The 22,721-nt window shown below is 27.4% G+C and overlaps 2 protein-coding genes across 4 annotated transcripts in view; one reads left to right on the forward strand and one right to left on the reverse strand.

The window, feature by feature from the left end:
• Positions 1-22,721, reverse strand: part of LOC135138396 (ly6/PLAUR domain-containing protein 6B-like) — a 432,620-nt gene that overhangs the window by 4,440 nt on the left and 405,459 nt on the right. For all 3 annotated transcript variants that reach the window (XM_064068366.1, XM_064068367.1, XM_064068368.1), the window contains one exon: positions 4,017-4,147. In XM_064068366.1, coding sequence (XP_063924436.1) covers positions 4,017-4,147 — 131 coding nt within the window. The remainder of the gene's footprint in view (positions 1-4,016; positions 4,148-22,721) is intronic.
• Positions 16,568-22,620, forward strand: LOC135138315 (cytochrome P450 6k1-like). Its single transcript, XM_064068266.1, has 4 exons — positions 16,568-17,456; positions 17,509-17,721; positions 22,011-22,262; positions 22,321-22,620. Exons 1-4 carry the CDS (start codon positions 16,580-16,582, stop codon positions 22,482-22,484), a joined length of 1,506 nt encoding a protein of 501 aa, XP_063924336.1. The 5' UTR covers positions 16,568-16,579; the 3' UTR covers positions 22,485-22,620.

Consider the following 22,721-nt stretch of genomic DNA (forward strand, 5'->3'; position numbering starts at 1 on the left):
TACACTACCCTATATGTAGAAAAGTAAGCTTTATCAAATAATTTGATCAAAATGTAGTGTCCCATTTAAAATAATCAATGATGATGTCATAACTTCAACAAATTCGACGTAAAATTTTTTTGACTCATGTCCAAAGATGGGGAGTATTTTTCCTGTATAATTGAAATTATTTTTATATTGAAGCTTGAAATGTGTCAGCATTTTAAAGAATTTTTTATCTCACACAGACATGTTTATCGTTTTGTTTTGATTGTAATCTGCTAAGTCTGGATTTAGAAACGAAAGAACAGTACACAGAAATGGAATGACAAAAGGTGAATACTTGGTTGCATAACTACAATTGTTCTAAGCTCATCATTCTAAACATCGCTGAAAAATCAGTCTTACCTTAGTAGATATTAGCCCTCCAAGAACATAAAGGGCGGGTAGGGGAGGCTAGTGCTTGCCAAGATAAGGCTGATATTGCCAAACAACAGGCCCTCTAAGAAAATAAAGGGCGGGTGGGTGGAGTAGTACTTGCCAGAATAAGATTGATTTTGGCAAATGAGACACCCTCTAAGAGGAGAGGCTAGTATTTGAAAAGATAAAACAGATTTTGGCAAATGGCATACCCTCGAAGAAAATAAAGGGTGGGTGGGCGGGGCCAATACTTGTGAAGATAAGACTGATTTTGGAAAATGATATACCTTCCAAGAAAATAAAGGGTGGGCGGGCGGGGCCAATAAAGACGCTATATTTTTCTATATTCAAATCTATATAATAACCCAGATTTTTTTGTAGAATATTAGACAACTTTTTCAAATGTGAATTTTTTACTGCTTCGAGCTTTAATAATTTCTTAATTTATTAATTACTTATTAACTTATTAATGCGAAACTTCAGTTTGTTAATCCTAAAAGTTCGCCTTATTAGATCAGATTTCTTGACTCTAAATTAGATATAATTTGTTTCAATTAACTTGAAGCTCCTATAATTTCGAGCCATTATCTCGAAATCTTAATTTAATTATACAAAAGTTTAACTTGTCTTTAGAAAGTTTTTAATTAATTACCTTAAAATTTTTAAAATATTTAATTAATTATTACCTTAAAATTTAAGTTGTATGTCATTTGCCAAAATCAGACTTATCTTGGCAAGTATTAAGCCCCGCCTATCTACCCTTTATTTTCTTAGAGGGTATGACATTTAGGAAACTCAGTCTTGTCTTAGTAAGTACCAGCTCCGCCCACCAGCCCTTTATTTTTTAGAGGGCTAGTACCTGCTAAAATAAAATCGATTTTGGTAGATGACATACCCTTAAAAAAAAAGAGGGTGGGCGGGGCTAGTTCCTGCTAAGACAAGACTGATTTTGGTAAATGACATACCCTCTAAGAAAATAGAGGGTGGGTGGGCGGGGCTAGTATTTCATAAGATAGGACTGATTTTGACATTGTTGACCATTTGTCAACCATTTTCGAAAATTAGCTGGACATTTTCTTGTAGATTTCGATATCCAGAAGTCATTTTCGGCTTTGTTTCTTCAGAAATTTCTACTGTTTTTCCAGAGTCGTCAATTAAAAGATGGCAATTTTTACAATTTATAAAAAATTCACTTTTCAATGGTAAAACTCAACATGAATTCACAAACCATAATTGCAGAAGTATAAATATTGTTATACAATTTTCAGTTTTTTTTTTTTCAAAAATCTGGATATCTTTGTTATTGTTTTTTTTTACTTTTCGATTTCTCAATTGCATTCTTCGGTTTTTCGATTTTTCGTTTTTTTACTTTTCGATTTTTTTATTTTTCGAGCGATTTCTCTTTGTTTCAGTTTTTCAATATTCTAATGTTTCAATTTCGCAGTTATTCGATTTTTCAACTTTTCGCCTATTCGATTTTTCGAAATTTCAATTTCCCAAATTTGGAATTTTCGATTTTCCATTTTTCGAATTTTCGGTTTTTCGATATTCGAATCTTTTTAATTTTGATTTTCGACCATTCGACATTCTATATTTCCATTCTGCGATTTATGGATTTTCAAATTATCTATTATTTCATTCATCGTATTTTCGATTTTAAATTGATATTCGAATTTTTAGTTGGTTTCATTTTAAAATTATTCAATTCTTCGATTTGTGATTTTTTCAATTTTTCCGCTCCTCAGTTTTAGACTTTTCATATTTTTAACTTTTCGATTATGCGATATTCGAATTTTCAATTTTTGTATTTTTTTTTCATTTCTTCATTTTTTAGATTTTTCAATTCTTTTGGATCTTTAATTTTTAGATCTTTAACTTATTAACCCGAAACTTCAGTTTATTGACCCTAAAAGTTCGGTTTATTAGATTAGATTTCTTGACTCTAAATTAGATATACTTAATTAGTTTTAATTAACTTCAAGCTTCTATAATTTCGAAATTTAGCGTTAATTAAAGTAAATTTCAATCTACTGATTTCAGAATTTTATTAATTATGACAAAATCTGTCTTCATTTATCTCTAAATTTACACTTAATAGATTAAAATTGAAAGCTTTTCTCTTAAAATTTCGAGCCATTATATCGAAATCTTAATTTAATTATGCAAAACTTTAACTTATCTTTAGAAGATTTTTAATTAAATACCTTAAAATTTAAGTTGTATCTCATTTGCCAAAATCTGTCTTATCTTGGCAAGTTCTAGCCCCGCCCACCCGCCCGTTTTTTCTTAGAAAATAAATCATTTACCAAAATCAGTCTTATCTTGGCAAGTATTAGGCCCGCCCACCCACCCTTTACTTTCTTAGAGGGTATGACATTTAGGAAACTCAGTCTTGTCTTAGTAAGTACGAGCTCCGCCCACCAGCCCTTTATTTTTTTAGAGGACTAGTACCTGCCAGGATAACACTGATTTTGGCAAATGAGATCTCTCTAACAAAAGAGAGGGTGGGTGGGCGGGGCCAATACTTGTGAAGATAAGACTGATTTTGGTAGATGACATACCTTCCAAGAAAATAGAGGGTGGGTGGGCGGGGCTAGTATTTGATAAGATAGGACTGATTTTGGCACTTTTGACATTGTTGACCATGAAAATTTTCTTGTAGATTTAGATATCCAGAAGTCAGTTTCTGCTTCGTTTCTTCGGAAATTTCTATTGTTTTTCAAGAGTCGTTAATTGAAATATGGCAATTTTTACGATTTATAAAAAATCACTTTTCAAGGGTAAAACTGAACATGAATTCATAAACCATACCTAATTGCAGGAGTATAAATATTGTTATACAATTTTAAGTTTTTTTTTTAATCTGGATGTTTTTGTTATTGTTTTTTTTACTTTTCGATCTTTCTATATTCAAATTTTCAATTTTTTTTTGTTTTTCGGTTTCTCAATTTCATTCTTCGGTTTTTGGATTTTTCGTTTTTTCGAATTTTCAATTTCCCAAATTAGGAATTTTTGGTTTCCATTTTTCGAATTTTCGGTTTTTCGACATTCTATATTTCTTTTTTTCTATATTTCCTTTCTGGAATTTTTGGATTTTCGATTTTCCTTTCCGATTTCTTAGATTTTCAAGTTTTCGATTATTTCATACATCGAATTTTCGATTTTTTTCGATATTCGAATTTTCAATCGGTTTCATTTTTCAATTTTTCAGTTTTAGACTTTTCATATTTGTAACTTTTCGATTATTCGATATTCGAATTTTTAATATTTTTATGTTTTTATTCGTTTCTTTTCAATTCTTTTGGATCTTTAATTTTTAGATCTACAATTTTTTAGATTTCCAGTTCCAAAATTTTGTAGTTTTCAACTTTTGAATATTTCGATTTTGTAATTTTTCATCTTTGCACTCTGCTGAATTTTCAAGTATTCGATTTTTCAACTTTCGTTTTCTCGGTTTTTTAATTTTTCATTTCAATTTTCGATCGTTCAGTTTCTTGTTGCTTCAATTTTTCGAGTTTTGAAGTTAAAATTTTTGAATTTTTGAATTTTTTATTTTTTCAACTTTAGAAATTTTTGATTTTTTGATTATATATTAAGTAAAAAAAAGCTCTCTTTACCTTTTGCGAGTCGACTTCGACGCAGCCGACCTTCGTCCTCTGGCACTCCTTGTCCGTAGTGCACTTCTTGTTAACGAGAACACTGGTGCCCTTCGAGTCCATTATGTGCAAAGTGTGGCAAAAAGTCTCCCCTGAAATCAAGTTACACTTTCAATTAAAACTAATTGCATTTGCCAGTTTGAATTAAAACCGTCAAGAATTCCGCGTAATTGCATTACGGACGTAAGTGGCGCATTGTGACGTGGACACTTTTTTCTTTTTAATGAAAGTCGATCCGCCCCGGCCCGCTACCTGAGCCATAAACATTTAAATTTTAAATGTGTGTCGAGAACACTTAAAACTTCTCCCGGGCTCCTTCTGTTGGACAATTAATCCGTTAAGCTCTTAAAAGTTTACAATTCAGTTTTGATTTGAGTGAAACTGACGTTGATTGCTGAACCGGAAGGAGTTGTATTTTTAAAAGGATGGAAAGTTTTTGCTCTTAATGAATCTGTCGGCGCGGAGAGAGATGGAGGGTTTTAGACGTTATCAAACATTTTAATGGGTTATTATAATGGGATGTCATGACCAAGGGGCGCTTGTTGTAATTATAAGGAAGTGAAAGAAGTTCGGCGAAGTTGGAGATGCAGTTCGCGGGTGCATTGGAGGAAATTCTGGTTTTTTAGGGACGGAGTCTGATTACTAACTCGCAGCTACATGAAAGTTAAGTGCTTGCACAAAGTTGGAATTTCTTGCTGAGTGTGGCGGATGATCGAGGAGAATTTCATTTAAGGAAATCGGGAAAAATTTCGTCGCTGAAAAATAAAAAAGTAAGACATCAGGGGCGGAAATGAGATTCCTGCAGCTTTTTGACTTGAATTTTTCAATTTTTCTTTTTGTTTCTTCAGTTTTGATGACTTTCTAAAGTTTTTAATATTCCAGTTTTTCGATTTGCAACTTTTCGTTTCGGTTTTAATTTTTTTTATTTTTTCAATTATTCAATTTTATTTTTTTTTTCAATTTGCGATCGTTCCGTTTTTCACTGTTTTCGTTTCTTCAGTTTCTGGATTTTACGATTTTTCGATTTAAAATTTCCGGAGTTTTCATTTTTAATTTTTCAAGTTTTCGTCCCTTCAGTTTTTTGATTTGCAATTTTTCGTTTCGGTTTTTTATTTTCTTTATATTTTAACAATTATTCGATTTCATAATTTTTCGTTTCTCCATTTTTCGATTTTGTAATTTTTCAGTTGTTCAATGTTCTGATTTTCAATTTTTGGATTTTTCAATTTTTCGATTTGCAATTTTTCGATTTTCAATGGAATTAAAGTCAAAAAATCGAAAAATTTGTATTCTATTTTTTGTTATTTCCATTTGTTCCATTCATTAATTTTTTTCGATTTTTAGTTTTTCAGTGTTTCGATTTTTCGTTTGTTCAGTTCTTCGATTTTCAACTTTTACGATTTTTGGATTTAAAATTTCCCGAGTTTTCAATTTTAAATTTTAAAATTTTTGATTTTTTAATTTTTTATTTCTTCAAATTTTCGATTTTCAATTTTTTTTCGATTTTTATTTTCTTTGTTTTTACTAATTTTCGATTTGTCAATATTCCGATTTTATAATTTTATTTTTTCAATTTCATTTTGTTCAATTTTTCGGTTTACAATTTTTCAATTTTTAATTTTTTTTGTTCTTTCAATTTTTAGATTTTGTAATTTTTGGAGTTTCCAATGTATCGATCTTATAATTTTTTGTTTTTTCAATTTTAATTTTTTTAGTTTTTCGTTTTATCAATTCTTCGATTTGCAGTTTTTCATTTTTGTAATTTTTCTGTTTTTTCAATATTTCGATTTTTCCTCTTTCCAATTTTTAGATTCATTAATTTTCTTCGGTTTTTAGTTTTTCATTGTTTCGATTTTTTCTTTGTTCGGTTGTTCGATTTGCAAATTATTCGAGTTTTCAATTTTGAAAATTTCAATTTTTTGATTCTCGAATTTTTCATTTCTTCAAGTCTTCGATTTTCAGTTTTTGGGTTCGGCTTTTTGTTTTCTTTATTTTTACAACTTCTCTATTTTTTAATGTCTCATTTTATAATTTTTTGTTATTTGAGTTTTAATTTTTGTAGTTTTTCGGTTCTTCAATATTTCGATTTTTCAATGTTCCGAATTTTTCCTTTCTGAATTTTTCGGTTTCCAATTTTTAAATTTTAATTTTTTGTTTTGTTTTTAATTTTACGATGTGTTTCAGTTTCAGTTCACCAGTTCTCCAATTTTTCAAACTGCAAATTTTCGTTTCGGTTTATTTTCTTTGTTTTTCCAATTTTTCAGTTTTTCGATGTTCTGATTTTCCAATTGTTTTTAAAGTGAAATTTTTCACTTTTTGGATTTTTCGATCTTTCCATTTGCAATTGTTCGCTTTTCAATTTTTCGATTTTTCAATTTTCAGATTTTTAATTTTTGGTTTTTTTAATTTTAGATTTTTCAGTTTCTGGATTTTAAAATTTTTCATTTCTTTAATTTTGGATTTGCTATTTTTGTAGTCTTCATTTGAAATATGTATCTAATAATAATAATCACAATTTTAACAGTTTTTCGCTTGTTCGAATTTATAATTTTAGAATTTTTCCATTTTCCAATTATTGGATTTTAAAACTTTTTCATTTATTCGATTTTTTAATTTTTGATTTTTAGATCTTTCAATGCCACAGTTTTAGGACTTCTTTGGACAATTTTGACGATTCCATAATTTTCCGATTTTACATTTTTTTTTACTTTTTCATTGTTTCGATGTTTTCTTTGTTCAGTTGTTCGTCGATTTTCCTCTTCTTTCATTTTGCAGTTTTTCGGTTTAAAATTTTTCGAGCTCAATTCTTAATTTTTCATTTCTTCAAGTTTTCGCATTTCAGTGTTTTTCCACTTATTAATGCCCCATTTTATAATTTTTTGTTTTATCAATTTCAATTTATTTAGTTTTTCAATTTTTAGATTTTCCAATTTCAGAATTTCTTCAATTTTTCGTTTCAGTTTTTTATTTTCTTTTTTTTACAAATTTTATATTTTTCTATGTTCCGACTCTATAACTTTTTGTTTTTTCTGTTTTAATTTTTTCAATTTTTCGTTTCACAATTTTTCGAATGGTAATTTTTCAATTTTGTTTTTTTTTGTTTCTTCAGTTTTACGATACGCATCTCATCGAGTTTTCATTTTTAAATTTTTCAGTTTTCCGATTTTCAAATTTTCGAATTTTAGATTATGCAATTTTTCGATTTGCAGTTTTTCCGCTTTCAATTTTTTGATTTTTCAACTTTTCAATTTTTTAATTATTGCTCGTTTCTTCAATTTTGGATTTTATAACTTTCTCATTTACCCCATTTTTCAATTTTTCATTTTTAATAATTTTTCAATTTTTCGGTATTACAGTTTTTCGACGTTACAATTTTCACGATTCTACAATTTTTCGATTCATTAATTGGAAAAAGTGCAGAATTGTAAAATTGAAAAATCAAAAATAAAAAAACGAAAAAGTATAAAATCCAAACTCTAGAAATCAAGAAGTTGAAAAATTGAAAAAACGACAAATTGAAAAGATTAAAAATTGAGGGACTCCAAAATCGAAAAACTGCAAAATCGTAAAAACAAAATATTGTAAAATCGAAATTTTATAAACTAAAGAAAATCGGACAATTGGAAATACAAAAATTGCACAATTGAGAAATTTAAAAATTGGAAGGTCGACGAAATGAAAAATCAAAGATTAATTTGAAACATTGAATAAACGAAAAATTATAGAATCTAAAAAAACATTGAAAAAAAACAAAAATTGTGAAATAAAAACGAGGAAATGACAATGAAAACATCGAAAAATGAAAAATAAAAATCAAAAATTCGAAAAATTCAGGAAACCAAAAGATGAAAAATCAAAAAATTGAGAAACTTAAATTTCGAAAATCTGAAGAAACGGAAAATTGAGAAATTTATAAGTCGAGATTTGAAAAATTGAAAAAATTGAAGCTTTTATTATTGCTTTTTTAAATTTTAGATTTTGCAGTTTTTTGATTTTTCAATATTCAGACTATTTTTGTAGTTTTCATTTTAAATATATATCTAATAAAAATGATAATTTTTTAAATTTTAGCTTTTTCAATTTTGCGACTTTAGAATATTTCCATTTTTCAATTATTGGATTTTAAAACTTTTTCATTTATACGATTTTTCAATTTTTGAATTATAATTCTTCAATTTTTCGATTTGTCATTGTTAGTTTTTCGACATTCGATAATTTTTCGATTGGGTTTCCAATTTTTCTGTTCGATTAGTTTTTTCTTCTTTCCAATTTTTCGATTCATTAATTCATCATGAGTGAAAACTCTGAAAAATCAAAAAAGTCAAAATCAAGAACTTGAAAAATGGAAAAAGGAAAAAATTGAATAAACAGAAACTCCAAAATCGAAAAAACGAAATATTGTTAAATTAAAATATTGAAAATTAAAGAAAATCGGGTAATTGGAAATCCAAAAATTGCAAAATTGAAAGGTCGACGAACTGAAAAACAGAGACTGAAACGTTGAACAATTGAGCAATCGAAAAATTTTAAAATCGAAGAAAACATTGAAAAAATAAAGAAAATGAAAAATGAAAAATTGTGATATAAAATCCAAAAAATTAAATTGATTATTTTTTCCATTTTTCGATCTTTCACTGTTACAGTTTGACGAATTTACGATTTTACAATTTTTGAGTTTTCAATTCGTCGATTCGATTCGTTTTTTCTTCTTTCCAATTGTTCGATTTTTTTTTCAATTTTTAGTGTTTCAATGTTTCATTTTTTCTTTTATCAGTTCTTCGATCTGCAATTTTTCGGTTTTCCATTTTTTCGAATTTACAATTGTTCGGGTTTTCTATTTTGAAATTTTCAATTTTTTGGATCTCTAATTTTTTATTTTTAAAATTTTTTTGTTATCAGTTTTTGGTTTTGTTTTTTTATTTTCTTTATTTATACAATTTCTCCATTTTTAATGTCCTACTTTATAATTTTTTGTTTTTTCGATTTAAATTTGTACAATTTTTCGTTTCACAATTTTTCATTTCTTTGTTTCTGCAATTTTACGATGTTTCTTTTCGAGTTTTCATTTTTCAATTTTTTGTTTTCCGATTTACCAACTTTCGGATGTTTTAGTTTTTAGACTTTGCAAATTTTCGATTTGCAATTTTTCGTTCCGGTTTTTTATTTATCTTACTTTTAACAATTTTTCTATTTTTCAATTATCCTATTTTTTCAATTTCAGTTTTTCCAATTTCAATATTTTTAATTTTGTTTTTTTTTTGTTTCTTCAGTTTTACGACATGTATCTCATTGAGTTTTCATTTTTAATTTTTTTAACTTTCAAATTTTCCAATTTTCGACTTTTAGCTTATGCAATATTTCGATTTACAATTTCACCAGTTTTTAATTTTTACTTTTTATTATTGACTTGCGATTTATCTAGTTTTCGTTTTAAATATATTTCTAATAAAAAATTATAATTTTTAAAATTATCGCTTTTTCAATTTTACGATTTTAGAATGTTTCAATTTTTAAATTATTGGATTTTAAAACTTTTTCATTTATTCGATTCTTCAATGATTGAATTATGATTCTTCAATTTTTCGATTTTTCAATGTTAGTTTTTTGACATTCGATAATTTTTCGATTGGGTTCCCAAGTCTTCTATTCAATTAGTTTTTTCTTCTTTCCAATTTTTCGATTCATTAATTTTTTTCGTTTTCCAGTTTTTCAAAATTGTAAAATTGAAAAATCAAAAATGAAAAAACTAAAAAGTATAAAGTGAAAATTCTGAAAAATCTAAAAAACTAAAATGAAGAATTTGAAAAATTGAGGAAAGGAAAAATTGACAAATAGAAAGAAAATCGGGTAATTGGAAATCCAAAAATTTCAAAATTGAAAAGTTTACAAATTGGAAGGTCGACGAAATGAAAAACACAGAGTGAAACTTTGAAAAATTGACCAACCGAAAAATTATAAAATCGAAAGAAACACTGAAAAATAAAGAAAATGAAAAACGAAAAATTGTGATATAAAATCGAAAACATGAAATTGATTATTTTTTACATTTTTCGCTCTCTCACTGTTACAGTTTCACGCTTTTACAATTTTTGAGTTTCCAATTTTTCGATTCGATTTGTTTTTTCTTCTTTCCAATTGTTCCATTTTTTTTTTCAATTATTAATGTTTCAATATTTCGTTGTTTCTTTTATCAGTTCTTCGATCTGCAATTTTTCGGTTTTCCATTTTTTCGAATTTACAATTTTTCCAGTTTTCAATTTTGACATTTTTTGATTCTTCGTTTCGTTTTTTTATTTTCTTTATTTACAATTTCTCCATAAATTTGTACAATTTTTCGTTTCACAATTCTTCATTTCATTGTTTCTGGAATTTTACAATGTTTCTCCTCGAGTTTTCATTTTTCAATTTTTAAGTTTTCCGATTTTTCAACTTTTGGATGTTTCAATTTTTAAATTTTTCAACTTTACATTTCTTTAACTTTTCGATTTTCAATTTTTCATTTTGCTTTTTTATGTTTCTAATTTTTAACAATTTTTCTATTTTTCAATGATCCAATTTTGAAATTTTTAGTTTTTTTCAATTTCAGTTTTTCCATTTTCAATATTTTCAATTTTGGTTTTTTTTGTTTCTTCAGTTTTACGATATGATTGTATCTCATCGAGTTTTCTTTTTTATTTTTTTTAATTTTCAAATTTTTGAATTTTCTACTTTTAGATTATGCAATATTTCGATTTACAATTTCACCAGTTTTTAATTTTTACTTTTTTAATTTTTGATTTGCGGTTTATCTAGTTTTCGTTTTAAATATGTTTCTAATTAAAATTATAATTTTTTCAATTTTCGCTTTTTCAGTTTTACGATTTTAGAATTTTTCAATTTTTGAATTTTTGAATTTGAATTTTTCAGTTTTTCGATTTTTGTCAGTGTTAGTTTTTCGACAGTCTGTAATTTTTCGATTGGGTTCTCAATTATTCTATTCTATTAGTTTTTTCTTCTTTCCAATTTTTCAATTGATTAATTTTTTTCGATTTCTAATTTTTCAATTTCCAATTTTTCGATTGTTAACTTTTCGAATCAAAAAACTGGAAGTATTGCAAAATTGTAAAATTGAAAAATCAAAAATGAAAAACGAAAAACTATAAAGCGAAAACTCTGAAAAATCTAAAAACTTGACATCAAGAACTTGAAAAATTGAAGAAACGAAAAATAGAAAAATAGAGAGACACCAAAATCGAAAAACGAAATATTCCAAAGTTGCAAAATTGGAAAATATACAAATCGGAAAGTCGAGGAAATGAAAAACAGAGACTGAAACTTTGAAAAATTGAGCGATCGAAAAATTATAAAATCGAAAGAAACACTGAAAAAATAAAGAAAATGAAAAATGAAAAATTGTGATATAAAATCGAAAAAAATTAAATTGAAAAAATCGGGACAATGAAACTGAAAAATTGAGCAAAAAAAATGAAAAATCGAAAAATTGAGAAACTTAGAAATTGAAAAACTGAAAAATTTGTAATTCGAGAATTTAAAATGCAAAAAATAAAAAATTGTGATAACAAAAAATTAGTCGAAGGTAAATAATTTCTGATTTTTCGAAAAATAATAAGATTTGATTTTGCAATTTTTTTTATGATAACCTTTAGATATAAGTTAAAATAAAGATTAGTATTAATAATAACAGTTTTCTTAAATTTTTTGGGAAGAGATAAACGCATAAATTTTGATTAACGATTTACCGTCCCAAATGCGGACAGAGGGCAGACAGGCAGACGGAAACGAGAGACCTAAGTTTTCGTATTCTAGGGCCATGAAGTGTCAAAAAAACAAAAACACCTCTGATGACAAATCTGATTTATGAAATTAAAACCAGGCCACAACCTTGGTTGCGATAATTCCAACTTTCCGATTTTTCAATTTTTTGTTTTTTCAATTTTAAATTTTTCTGTCTCTCGAAATTTCAGTTTATCGTTTCTTTAATTTTTGATTTGCGATTTTTCTAAATTCTAAAAATTTAAATTTCTAAATTTAAAATATGTATCTAATCATTAAAGTTAAAAAAAAACACTTTTTCAATTTGATTTTTAATTCATTGATTCGAATGAAAAAACGAAAAAGTATAAAATGAAAAGTCTGAAAAATCTAAAAAGTGGAAATCAAGAAGTTAAAAAATTGAAGAAACAAAGATTAAAAATTGAGAGAATCCAAAATCGAAAAAAATGCAAAATATAATATAACGAAATATTGTAAAATATTGAAAATTAAAGAAAATCGGATAATCAGAAATCCAAAAATTGCAAAATTTAGAAATTTAAAAATTGGAAGGTCCGCGGAATGAAAAATCAAAGATTAAAACTTTGAAACATCGAATAAACGAAAAATTATAGGAAGATTGAAAAAGTAAAAAAATGAAAATGAAAATAAAAACATCCGAAAAATGAAAAATAAAAATCAAGAACTTGAAAAATTGAGGAAACGAAAAGATGAAAAATTGAAAAAATTAAAGCTATCTTTTAGTTTTTTCAATTTTTAGATTTTGCAGTTTTTCGATTTTTCAATGTTCCGACTATTTCTGTAGTTTTCATTTTACATATGTGTCTAATAATAATAAAATAATTATAATTTTAAATTTTTTCCACTTGTTCAATGTTATGATTTTAGAATGTTTCTATTTTTCAATTATTGGATTTTAAAAATTTTCTAATTTTTTAATTTCTTAGTTTTTCAATTTTAGATTTTTCAGTCTCTCGATTTTTCAATTTTACATTTCTTTAATTTTTGATTTGTGATTTATCTAGTTTTCATTTTAAATATGTATCAAATAAAAATTACAATTTTTTAAATTTTCGATTTTTCAATTTTTGAATTATAATTCTTCAATTTTTCGAATTTTCAATATTAGTTTTTTGGCATTCGATAATTTTTCGATTGGGTTCCCAATTTTTCTATTCAATTAGTATTTTCTCCTTTCCAATTTTTCGATTCATTAATTTTTTTCGATTTCTATTTTTTCAAAATTGTAAAACTGAAAAATCAAAAATGAAAAAAGTAAAAAGTATACAGTCAAAATTTTGAAAAATCTTGAAAAGAACTTGAAAAATTGAAGAAAGGAAAAATTTACAAATAGAGATATTCCAAAATCGAAAAAACGAAATATTGTAAAATCGAAATATTGAAAATGAAAGAAAATCGGGTAATTGGAAATCCAAAAATTTCAAAATTGAAAAATTTACAAATTGGAACCGAAAAATTATAAAATCGAAAGAAACACTGAAAAATAAAGAAAACGATAAACGAAAAATTGTGATATAAAATCGAAAAATAAAATTGGATCTCTAATTTTTCATTTTTAAAATTTTTTTATCAATTTTTGGTTTCGTTTTTTTATTTTCTTTATTTATACAATTTCTCTATTTTCAATGTGCTACTTTATAGTTTTTTGTTTTTTCAATTTAAATTTGTACAATTTTTCGTTTCACAATTTTTCATTTCTTTGTTTCGGCAATTTTACGATGTTTCTTTTCGAGTTTTCATTTTTCAATTTTTTGTTTTCCTATTTACCAACTTTTGGATGTTTCAGTTTTTAGACTTTGCAACTTTTCGATTTGCAATTTTTCGTTCCGGTTTTTTATTTATCTTACTTTTAACAATTTTTCTATTTTTCAATTATCCTATTTTTTCAATTTCAGTTTTTCCAATTTCAATATTTTTAATTTTGTTTTTTTTTTGTTTCTTCAGTTTTACGACATGTATCTCATTGAGTTTTCATTTTTAATTTTTTTAATTTTCAAATTTTCCAATTTTCGACTTTTAGCTTATGCAATACCTATTTCGATTTACAAATTCACCAGTTTTTAATTTTTACTTTTTATTATTGACTTGCGATTTATCTAGTTTTCGTTTTAAATATATTTCTAATAATAAATTATAATTTTTAAAATTATGGCTTTTTCAATTTTACGATTTTAGAATTTTTCAATTTTTAAATTATTGAATTTTAAAACTTTTTCATTTATTCGATTTTTCAATGATTGAATTATGATTCTTCAATGTTTCCATTTTTCAATGTTAGTTTTTTGACATTCGATAATTTTTCGATTGGGTTCCCAATTTTTCTATTCAATTAGTTTTTTCTTCTTTCCAATTTTTCGATTCATTAATTTTTTTCGTTTTCCAGTTTTTCAAAATTGTAAAATCGAAAAATCAAAAATGAAAAAACTAAAAAGTATAAAGTGAAAATTCTGAAAAATCTAAAAAACTAAAATGAAGAACTTGAAAAATTGAAGAAAGGAAAAATTGACAAATAGAGATATTCTAAAATCGAAAAAACGAAATATTGTAAAATCGAAATATTGAAAATGAAAGAAAATCGGGTAATTGGAAATCCAAAAATTCCAAAATTGAAAAGTTCACAAATTGGAAGGTCGACGAAATGAAAAAAACACACTGAAACTTTGAAAAATTGACCAACCGAAAAATTATAAAATCGAAAGAAACACTGAAAAATAAAGAAAACCAAAAACGAAAAATTGTGATATAAGATCGAAAAATGAAATTGATTATTTTTTCTATTTTTCGATCTTTCACTGTTACAGTTTTACAATTTTTGAGATTCCAATTTTTCGATTCGATTCGTTTTTTCTTCTTTCCAGTTCTTCGATTTATTTTGTTTTTTAAAATTTCAGCGTTTCAATATTTCATTTTTTCTTTTATCAGTTCTTCGATATGCAATTTTTCGGTTTTCCATTTTTTCGAATTTACAATTTTTCGAGTTTTCTATTTTGAAATTTTCAATTTTTTGGATCTCTAATTTTTCATTTTTAAAATTTTTTTGTTATCAATTTTTGGTTTCGTTGTTTTATTTTCTTTATTTATACAATTTCTCCATTTTTAATGTCCTACTTTATAATTTTTTGTTTTCTCAATTGAAATTTGTACAATTTTTCGTTTCACAATTTTTCATTTCTTTGTTTCGGCAATTTTACGATGTTTCTTTTCGAGTTTTCATTTTTCAATTTTTTGTTTTCCGATTTACCAACTTTTGGATGTTTCAGTTTTTAGATTTTGCAAATTTTCGATTTGCAATTTTTCGTTCCGGTTTTTTATTTATCTTACTTTTAACAATTTTTCTATTTTTCAATTATCCTATTTTTTCAATTTCAGTTTTTCCAATTTCAATATTTTTAATTTTGTTTTTTTTTTGTTTCTTCAGTTTTACGACATGTATCTCATTGAGTTTTCATTTTTACTTTTTTTAACTTTCAAATTTTCCAATTTTCGACTTTTAGCTTATGCAATATTTCGATTTACAATTTCACCAGTTTTTAATTTTTACTTTTTATTATTGACTTGCGATTTATCTAGTTTTCGTTTTAAATATATTTCTAATAAAAAATTATAATTTTTAAAATTATCGCTTTTTCAATTTTACGATTTTAGAATGTTTCAATTTTTAAATTATTGGATTTTGAAACTTTTTCACTTATTCGATTTTTCAATGTAAGTTTTTCGACATTCGATAATTTTTCAATTGGGTTTCCAATTTTTTTTAGTTTTGTCTTCTTTCCAATTTTTCAATTCATTAATTTTTCTCGATTTCTAGTTTTTCAAAATTGTACAAGTGAAAAATCAAAAATGAAAAACGAAAAAGTATAAAGTGAAAACTCTGAAAAATCTAAAAACTCGACGTCAAGAACTTGAACAACGGAAGAAAGGAAAAATTGAAAAATAGAGATACCCTAAAATCGAAAAACGGAATATTGTAAAGTCGAAATATTGAAAATTAACGAAAAGCGGGTAATTGGAAACCCAAAAATTGCAAAATTAAAAACTTTTAAAATTGGAAGGTCGACGAAATGAAAAACAGTGACCGAAACTTTGAAAAATTGAGCAATTCAAAAATTATAAAATCGAAAAAAACACTGAAAAAACAAAGAAAATGAAAAACGAAAAATTGGGAACCCTAAAAATTGAAAAAATAAAAAATTTGTAATTCGAAAATTGAAAAAATGAAAAATTATGAAACCGAAATGAATGAAAATGCAAAAAACAAAAAATTGTGACATCAAAACATCAAAACAACTAATGTCGAAGATAAATAAATTCAGATTTTTCGAAAAATTATAAGATTTGATTTTGCAATTTTTTTTATGATAACCCTTAGATATAAGTTAAAATAAAGATTAGTATTAATAATAACAGTATTCTTAAATTTTTTGGGAAGAGATAAACGAATAAATTTTGACTAACGATTTACCGTCGCAAACGCGGACAGACGGCAGACAGGCAGACGGAAACGAGAGACCTAAGTTTTCCTATTCTAGGGCCATGAAGCGTCAAAAAAACAAAAACACCTCTGATGACAAATCTGATTTATTAAATTAAAACCAGGCCACAACCTTGGTTGCGATAATTCGTTACGTTTAGAGGTCAAACTTCTTCGCATTTATAGATAACCCAAACGTGATCGATCCCCGAATTTTTATTAATTTGTACCCGATCTCCGTCAAGTACGTGCGTGCAAAATGTCTTTCTATTTCTGGGTCGACTTTACCATCCTTCTGATTACCCTCACAGCAGCCCTTTATTTCTACTCCACACGAAAATTCAACCACTGGAAGAAGAAAAAAGTGCCATTTATCCCTCCCGTTCCCCTTTTTGGCAGCGCTTTTGACGTCTTCACCCTCAGGCAAAACATCGGGGACTTTACCCGAAAAATCTACGAAAGCACTGTTCAACCCTACGTGGGTTTCTTCATCTGTGATGAACCCTATCTTCTGGTTCGAGATCCAGAATTAGTGAAAAATATTCTAGTGAAAGATTTTGACGTGTTTAGCAACCGGAGCGTGTTCGAGAACAAAAAGGATGACCCGATGGGGGCTCATATTCTGTTTCTTCTGAAAACACCCGACTGGAGGAACATGAGGCGCAAATTGTCTCCTGCTTTTAGTTCGGGGAAGATGAAGAACATGTACCCTTTGATGGGGGTTTCGGGGAAGGAAATGGTCGAGTATTTGGTGGAACAAAGTAAAAGTAACCCGGTGATTGATAGTCGAGAGGTGGCAGCTAAATATACCACGGATGTTATTAGTTCTACTTCGTTTGGAATCAACGCTAATTCCTTCAAGTATGAAGATTCGGAGTTTAGGGCTGTGTCCAGGAGGGTGTTCAATTGGGCGATTTGGGAGAGGGCCATTTCGACTTCGTTTCACTTCGTGGCGCCAAGTTTGGTCAAGTTGTTTAAGATGAGGTTTGTGGATAAGGCGTCTAGTGATTTTTTGAGGGAGGTTTTCTGGAGGATGATGAACGAGAGGCAAGAGAAGAAGTTCGTGAGGAACGATCTTCTGGATATTTTGATCGAGTTGAAGAAGCAGGAAAATATTGACGATCCGTACAAGTTGGGTGAGTTTTCTCAAGCTGAAATTTCTTCAGTTGGACTAACGATTTTTCTCAGAGGGAGATAAATTGGTGGCTCAAGCTACCCAGTTCTTTATAGCGGGATTTGAAACCTCAAGCTCGACAATATCATTCACCTTATACGAACTGGCAGTGAATAAAGACTTCCAGAATAAAGCAAGAGAAGAAATTAAGGAGGTTATAAAGAAACACGGCGATATTTCCTACGATTCGCTGAAAGACATGCAATATGTTGACTGGTGCATCAAAGGTAACACAACAAACTTTTTCTTTTAACAAAATTTTCACTTTTTACATTTATTTTATTATTTTCCATAATCAGAGATTCTAATCTTCGTTAAAATTTGCATACCTAGTTAGATTTTTTCCTAAAAATTCGGAAGAAAAATCGAAAATTCGTAAAATGTTGAAATCGAAAAGCCGAAAATTCCAGTCGAAAATTGAAGAAATCCTGAAATCAAAAAATCGAAAAGTAAGTCCAAAAATTAAGAAATCGCAAAATCGAAAAACTGAAAAATTGAAAAATCGATTATCGAAAAATTGAATAATTGTATAGTCAAAAAATTGAACAATTAGAAAATCTCAGGTTGAGAAATCTAAAAATCAAAAACTGATAAGTCGAAAAGTGGAAAAATTTAAAAAGTCAAAAAACGGAAAATTTGAAAAATCGAGAAATCGCAGTCGGAAAATTGAAAATTCGAAAACGAAAAATCAAAAAATGTATAATTCAAAAAGTCGATAAATTGAAAAATCGAAAACCTGAAAAATCGAAAAATAGAGAACTCCAGAAATCGAACAGTCGATTAAACGCTAAGTCGAAAAGTAGACAAATTGAAAAATCGAAAAATCGAATTATCGAAAAATCTAGAGATCGAAATTTAAGAATTAAAAAATCGGAAAACTGAAAAGTCCCGAAACTGAAATATCAAAAAATCAAAAATCGAGAATACGAAATATCTAAAAATCGAAAAACAGAGACATCAAAAAATTGATAAATCGAAAAATCGCACTCAGAAAATTGAAAATCCAGAAATGGAAAAATTGAGAAATCTGAAATTTTAAGTCGAAAAATAGAAAAATCGAAAAAGCGGAAAATCGAAAATTCGAAAAATGTTGAAATCGAAAAGCAGAAAATTCAAGTCGAAAACTGGAGAAATCGTGGAATCAAAAAACCGAAAAGTAAGTCAAATAATTAAAAAATCGTAAAATTGAAAATTTGAGAATTCGGGAATCCGGAAATAGCAAAGTCGGTAAGTCGAAAAATGGAGAAATCGAAAGATAGAAAATTCGAAAAACTTAAAAATTGGAAAATCGATTATTGAAAAATTGAATAATTGAAAAGTCAAAAAATTGAACAATCAGAAATCTGAAGTCGAAAAATCGAAAAATCGAAAAATCAAAAACTGAAAAGTCGAAAGGTGGAGAATCTGAAAAATTTAAAAATAATAAATTTAAAAAATCAAAATACTGAAAAATGAAGAAATCTAAAAATCGGGAAATCAAAAAGTCAACAAATTGAGAATACGAAAAATCCAAAAATCGCATTTGGAAATTTGAAAATCCCTAAAACGAAAAATAAAAAAATTTAAAATTTGAAAAGTTGATGAATTGAAAAATCGAAAGCCTGAAAAATGGAAAAATCGAAAAATAGAGAACTACAGAAATTAAACCGTCGATGAATCGCGAAGTTGAAAAGTTGATAAATCGAAAAACCGAAAAATCTAGAAATTGAAAATCAAGATTGGAAATATCCGAAAACTGAAAAATCTCGAATGAAAATCCAGAAATAGCACTAATTGAGAAATCTGAAAAGTCTAAAATTTGAGAAATCGGGAAATCAAAAAATCGAAAAAATGAAAAGTCGCAAAAATTTTGAAAGTCGAAAACTTGAATGGTCGACAAGTCGAAAAATCTAATTGTATTGAATTTAAAAAATTGGAAAATTGAAGTTGAAAAACTGAAAAACTGAAACATCGGGAAATCGAAATGTCAAAAAATGGGGAAACCGAAAAATAGAAATCACATTAGGAAATGAAAATCCCGAAAACGAAGAATCGAAAATTTCAAATTTTAAAGATCGATAAATTGAAAAATTGAAAAACCGAAAAATTAAAAAATCTAGAAGTCGGGAAATCGGAAAGTCCAGAATTGGGGAAACCGAAAAATTGAAAAGTCAAAAAACTGAAAAATTGAGAAATCGGGAAAGCAAAAAGTCGTGATACCGAAAAATCGAGAAACCGAAAAATTAAAAATCGAGAACTCGAAATGTCGAAAAACTGGAAAATAAAAAAATTTAAAAATCTTAAATTGAAAATCGAGAAATCTGAAATTTTAAGTCGAAAAGTTGAAAAATTGAGAAGTCAGAAGATCGAAAATCGAAGAATTGAAAATTCGAAAATTTTAAAAATCGAAACATCGGAAAGTTGAATGGTCGAAAAGTGGAAAAATGGAAAATTGAAGTTGAAAAACTCAAAAATTGAGAAATCGACAAATCAGAAAATCGAAATGTCGAAAAATGGAAAAATCGAAAAACCGGAAGATCGAAAATTCGAAGAATGTTGAAATCGAAAAGCAGAAAAGTCAAGTCTGGAGAAGTCGTAAATCAAAAAATCGAAAAGTAAGACAAAAAGTTAAAAAATCGCAAAATCGTAAAATTGAAAAGTTGAGAATTCGAGTATCCGGAAATCGAAAGATAGAAAATTCGAAAAACTGAACAATTGAAAAAACGATTATCGAAAAATTGGATAATTGAAAAGTCAAAAAATTCAACAATCTGAAATTTGAAGTTGAAAAATCGACAAAGCGAAAAAAAAAATCGGGATGTCGGGAAAACAAAAAATCGCAAAGTCGAAAAATCTAAAAATCAAAAATCGAAAAGTCAAAAAATGGAGAATACGAAAAATCGAAAAATCGCAGTCGGAAAGTTGAAAATCCCGAAAACGAAAAATCAAAAAATTTAAAATTTGAAAAGTCGATAAATTGAAAAATCGATAAATTGAAAAATCGAAAACCTGAAAAATTGAAAATCGAAAAATAAAGAACTCCAGGAATTGAACAGTCAATGAATCGCAATGTCGAAAAGTTGAAAAATCGAAAAATCGAACCATCGAAAAATCTAGAAATCTCGAAACTGAAATATCGAAAAATCGAAAAACCAAAAATCCGAATGAAAATCGAGAAATGGGAATATTGACAAATCTGAAAAACCGAAAATTTTGAAAGTCGAAAAATCGAATAGAATTGAATTTCAAAAATTTGAAAATTTAAGTTGAAAAACTGAAAAACTGAGAAATCGAGAAATCGGGAAATCGAAATGTCAAAAAATAGGGAAATCGAAAAATAGAAATCACAATAGGAAAATTGAAAATCCCGAAAACGAAGAATCGAAAATTTCAAATTTTAAAAGCCGATAAAAACCAAAAAATTAAAAAATCTAGAAATCGGGGTATTAAAAAGTCGAAAATTGGGGAAACCGAAGAAGTGAAGAGTCAAAAAACCGAAAAATTGAGAAATTGAGGAAGCAAAAAGTCGTGATATCGAAAAATCGATAAACCGAAAAATCAAAAATTGAGAACTCGAAATATCGAAAAATTGGAAATTAAAAAAATTGAAAAGCCGAAATATTGAAAAATCGCACTCACAAAATTGAAAATCGGGAAATGGGAATAACCTAAAAGTCGAAAATTGGAGAAGTTGGAAAATCAAAAAATCGAAAATTGGAAAAGTTGAGAAATCGAAATTTTGAAAAAAGTCAACAAAACTGGACAATTGAAAAATCGAGAACTCAGGATATCTAAAAACCGAGAAACTGAAAAATCAAAATCGAGAACTCGAAGTATTGAAAAATTGATAATTCGAAAAATCCCACTCGGAAAATTGAAAATTTGTATAAAGAATTTAATCAATAAAATAAATTGACTCACTCATTACATTTTATGAGTCACCCTGTATAAAAAATTTAAAAACTTGTAATGCAGTGATGACGACAAGTATAAACTCGTCATATTTTGCACATTTTAGGTAGGAATTTTTCGGCAAAATTTTGAGATGACGTCATAAATTTTTTGGGAGGGCGGTTAACGAATAAATTTTGCTTAACGATTTACCATGATTACGATAACCTTAAAATATTTACAAGATTTCAGAGCAATCGTTTTTGCAGTATTAAAGGTATATTGAAAAATATTGTTATCCAGTTTTTGATTTTTTACAAAAATTCTGGATGTCTAGGGTGAAAATGCGACATGGATTCATATACAAGTGCAGGAGTATCTTATTTTATGAAGTTTAAAAAAACTTTTTATTATAAATTTTGGAAATGACGTCATCCAATTGTTGATGGGGATAATTCACCAAAGTTTATTTAGTATTTAACCATCTACATGATATTTCTAATATACGTACAAAATCGATTACAATACTTCCTTAGCTTAAGCTCGGGAAGTAAAAGGTAAACTTTTGAACAGCTGGATTTGATGTTTTGTACTTATTGAGAGAGGGAACTTCTACCGAAATAATGTTTAACCATTTTTTTTCCAGAAACTTTGCGAAAGTACCCTGTACTTCCATTCCTGGACCGACGATCCAGCGCCGACTACCAGATTCCCGGAACAGATGTCGTTCTGGAAAAAGGTTCCCCGATTTTTGTTTCAGTGATGGGCATGCACTACGACCCAAAATATTTCCCAGACCCCGATAAATACGACCCTACGAGACACAGCGAAGAAAATGTCAAAACCAGACCCTCCTTTACGTATCTTCCTTTCGGAGAAGGACCGAGAAATTGCATCGGTAAGAGACAAATTTTTGGAAGATTTTGACTAAACTAAGGAGTTGTTGTGTTATGTAGGTGCGAGGTTTGGAGCAGTCAGCTCGAAGTCGGGAGTGGCTCACATTTTGAACAATTTTGAAGTAGAACTGTGTGAAGAAACCCAACACCCGCTGAAGATTGACCCGAGAGGATTTTTGGTGGCGCCGATATCAGGACTTCTACTCAAGTTCAACAGGATGTGATAAAATTAGTTTTAATGGTGTTGTTTTTTTGCGCGAGTGACAATGTGTAATTTTATCTTAATGTGTCAAAGTCACCAAATGTAACAAGTAATAATTGTTATTAAGTGTATTTTTCTGTTTTTGTTTTGTTGAAATTTGTGTTATGATTTATAAAGATTGCATTAATAATATTAAGAAAAAGATTAGATGCTATTTTAATGTTTGAATAAGTTTACAAATGTGGACAGGTCGCATTTG

This window comes from Zophobas morio, unplaced genomic scaffold, assembly GCF_036711695.1.
Source record: "Zophobas morio isolate AGI-343-1 ecotype UQ-CSIRO unplaced genomic scaffold, CSIRO_AGI_Zmor_V1 ptg000030l, whole genome shotgun sequence".
NCBI lineage: Eukaryota > Metazoa > Arthropoda > Insecta > Coleoptera > Tenebrionidae > Zophobas > Zophobas morio.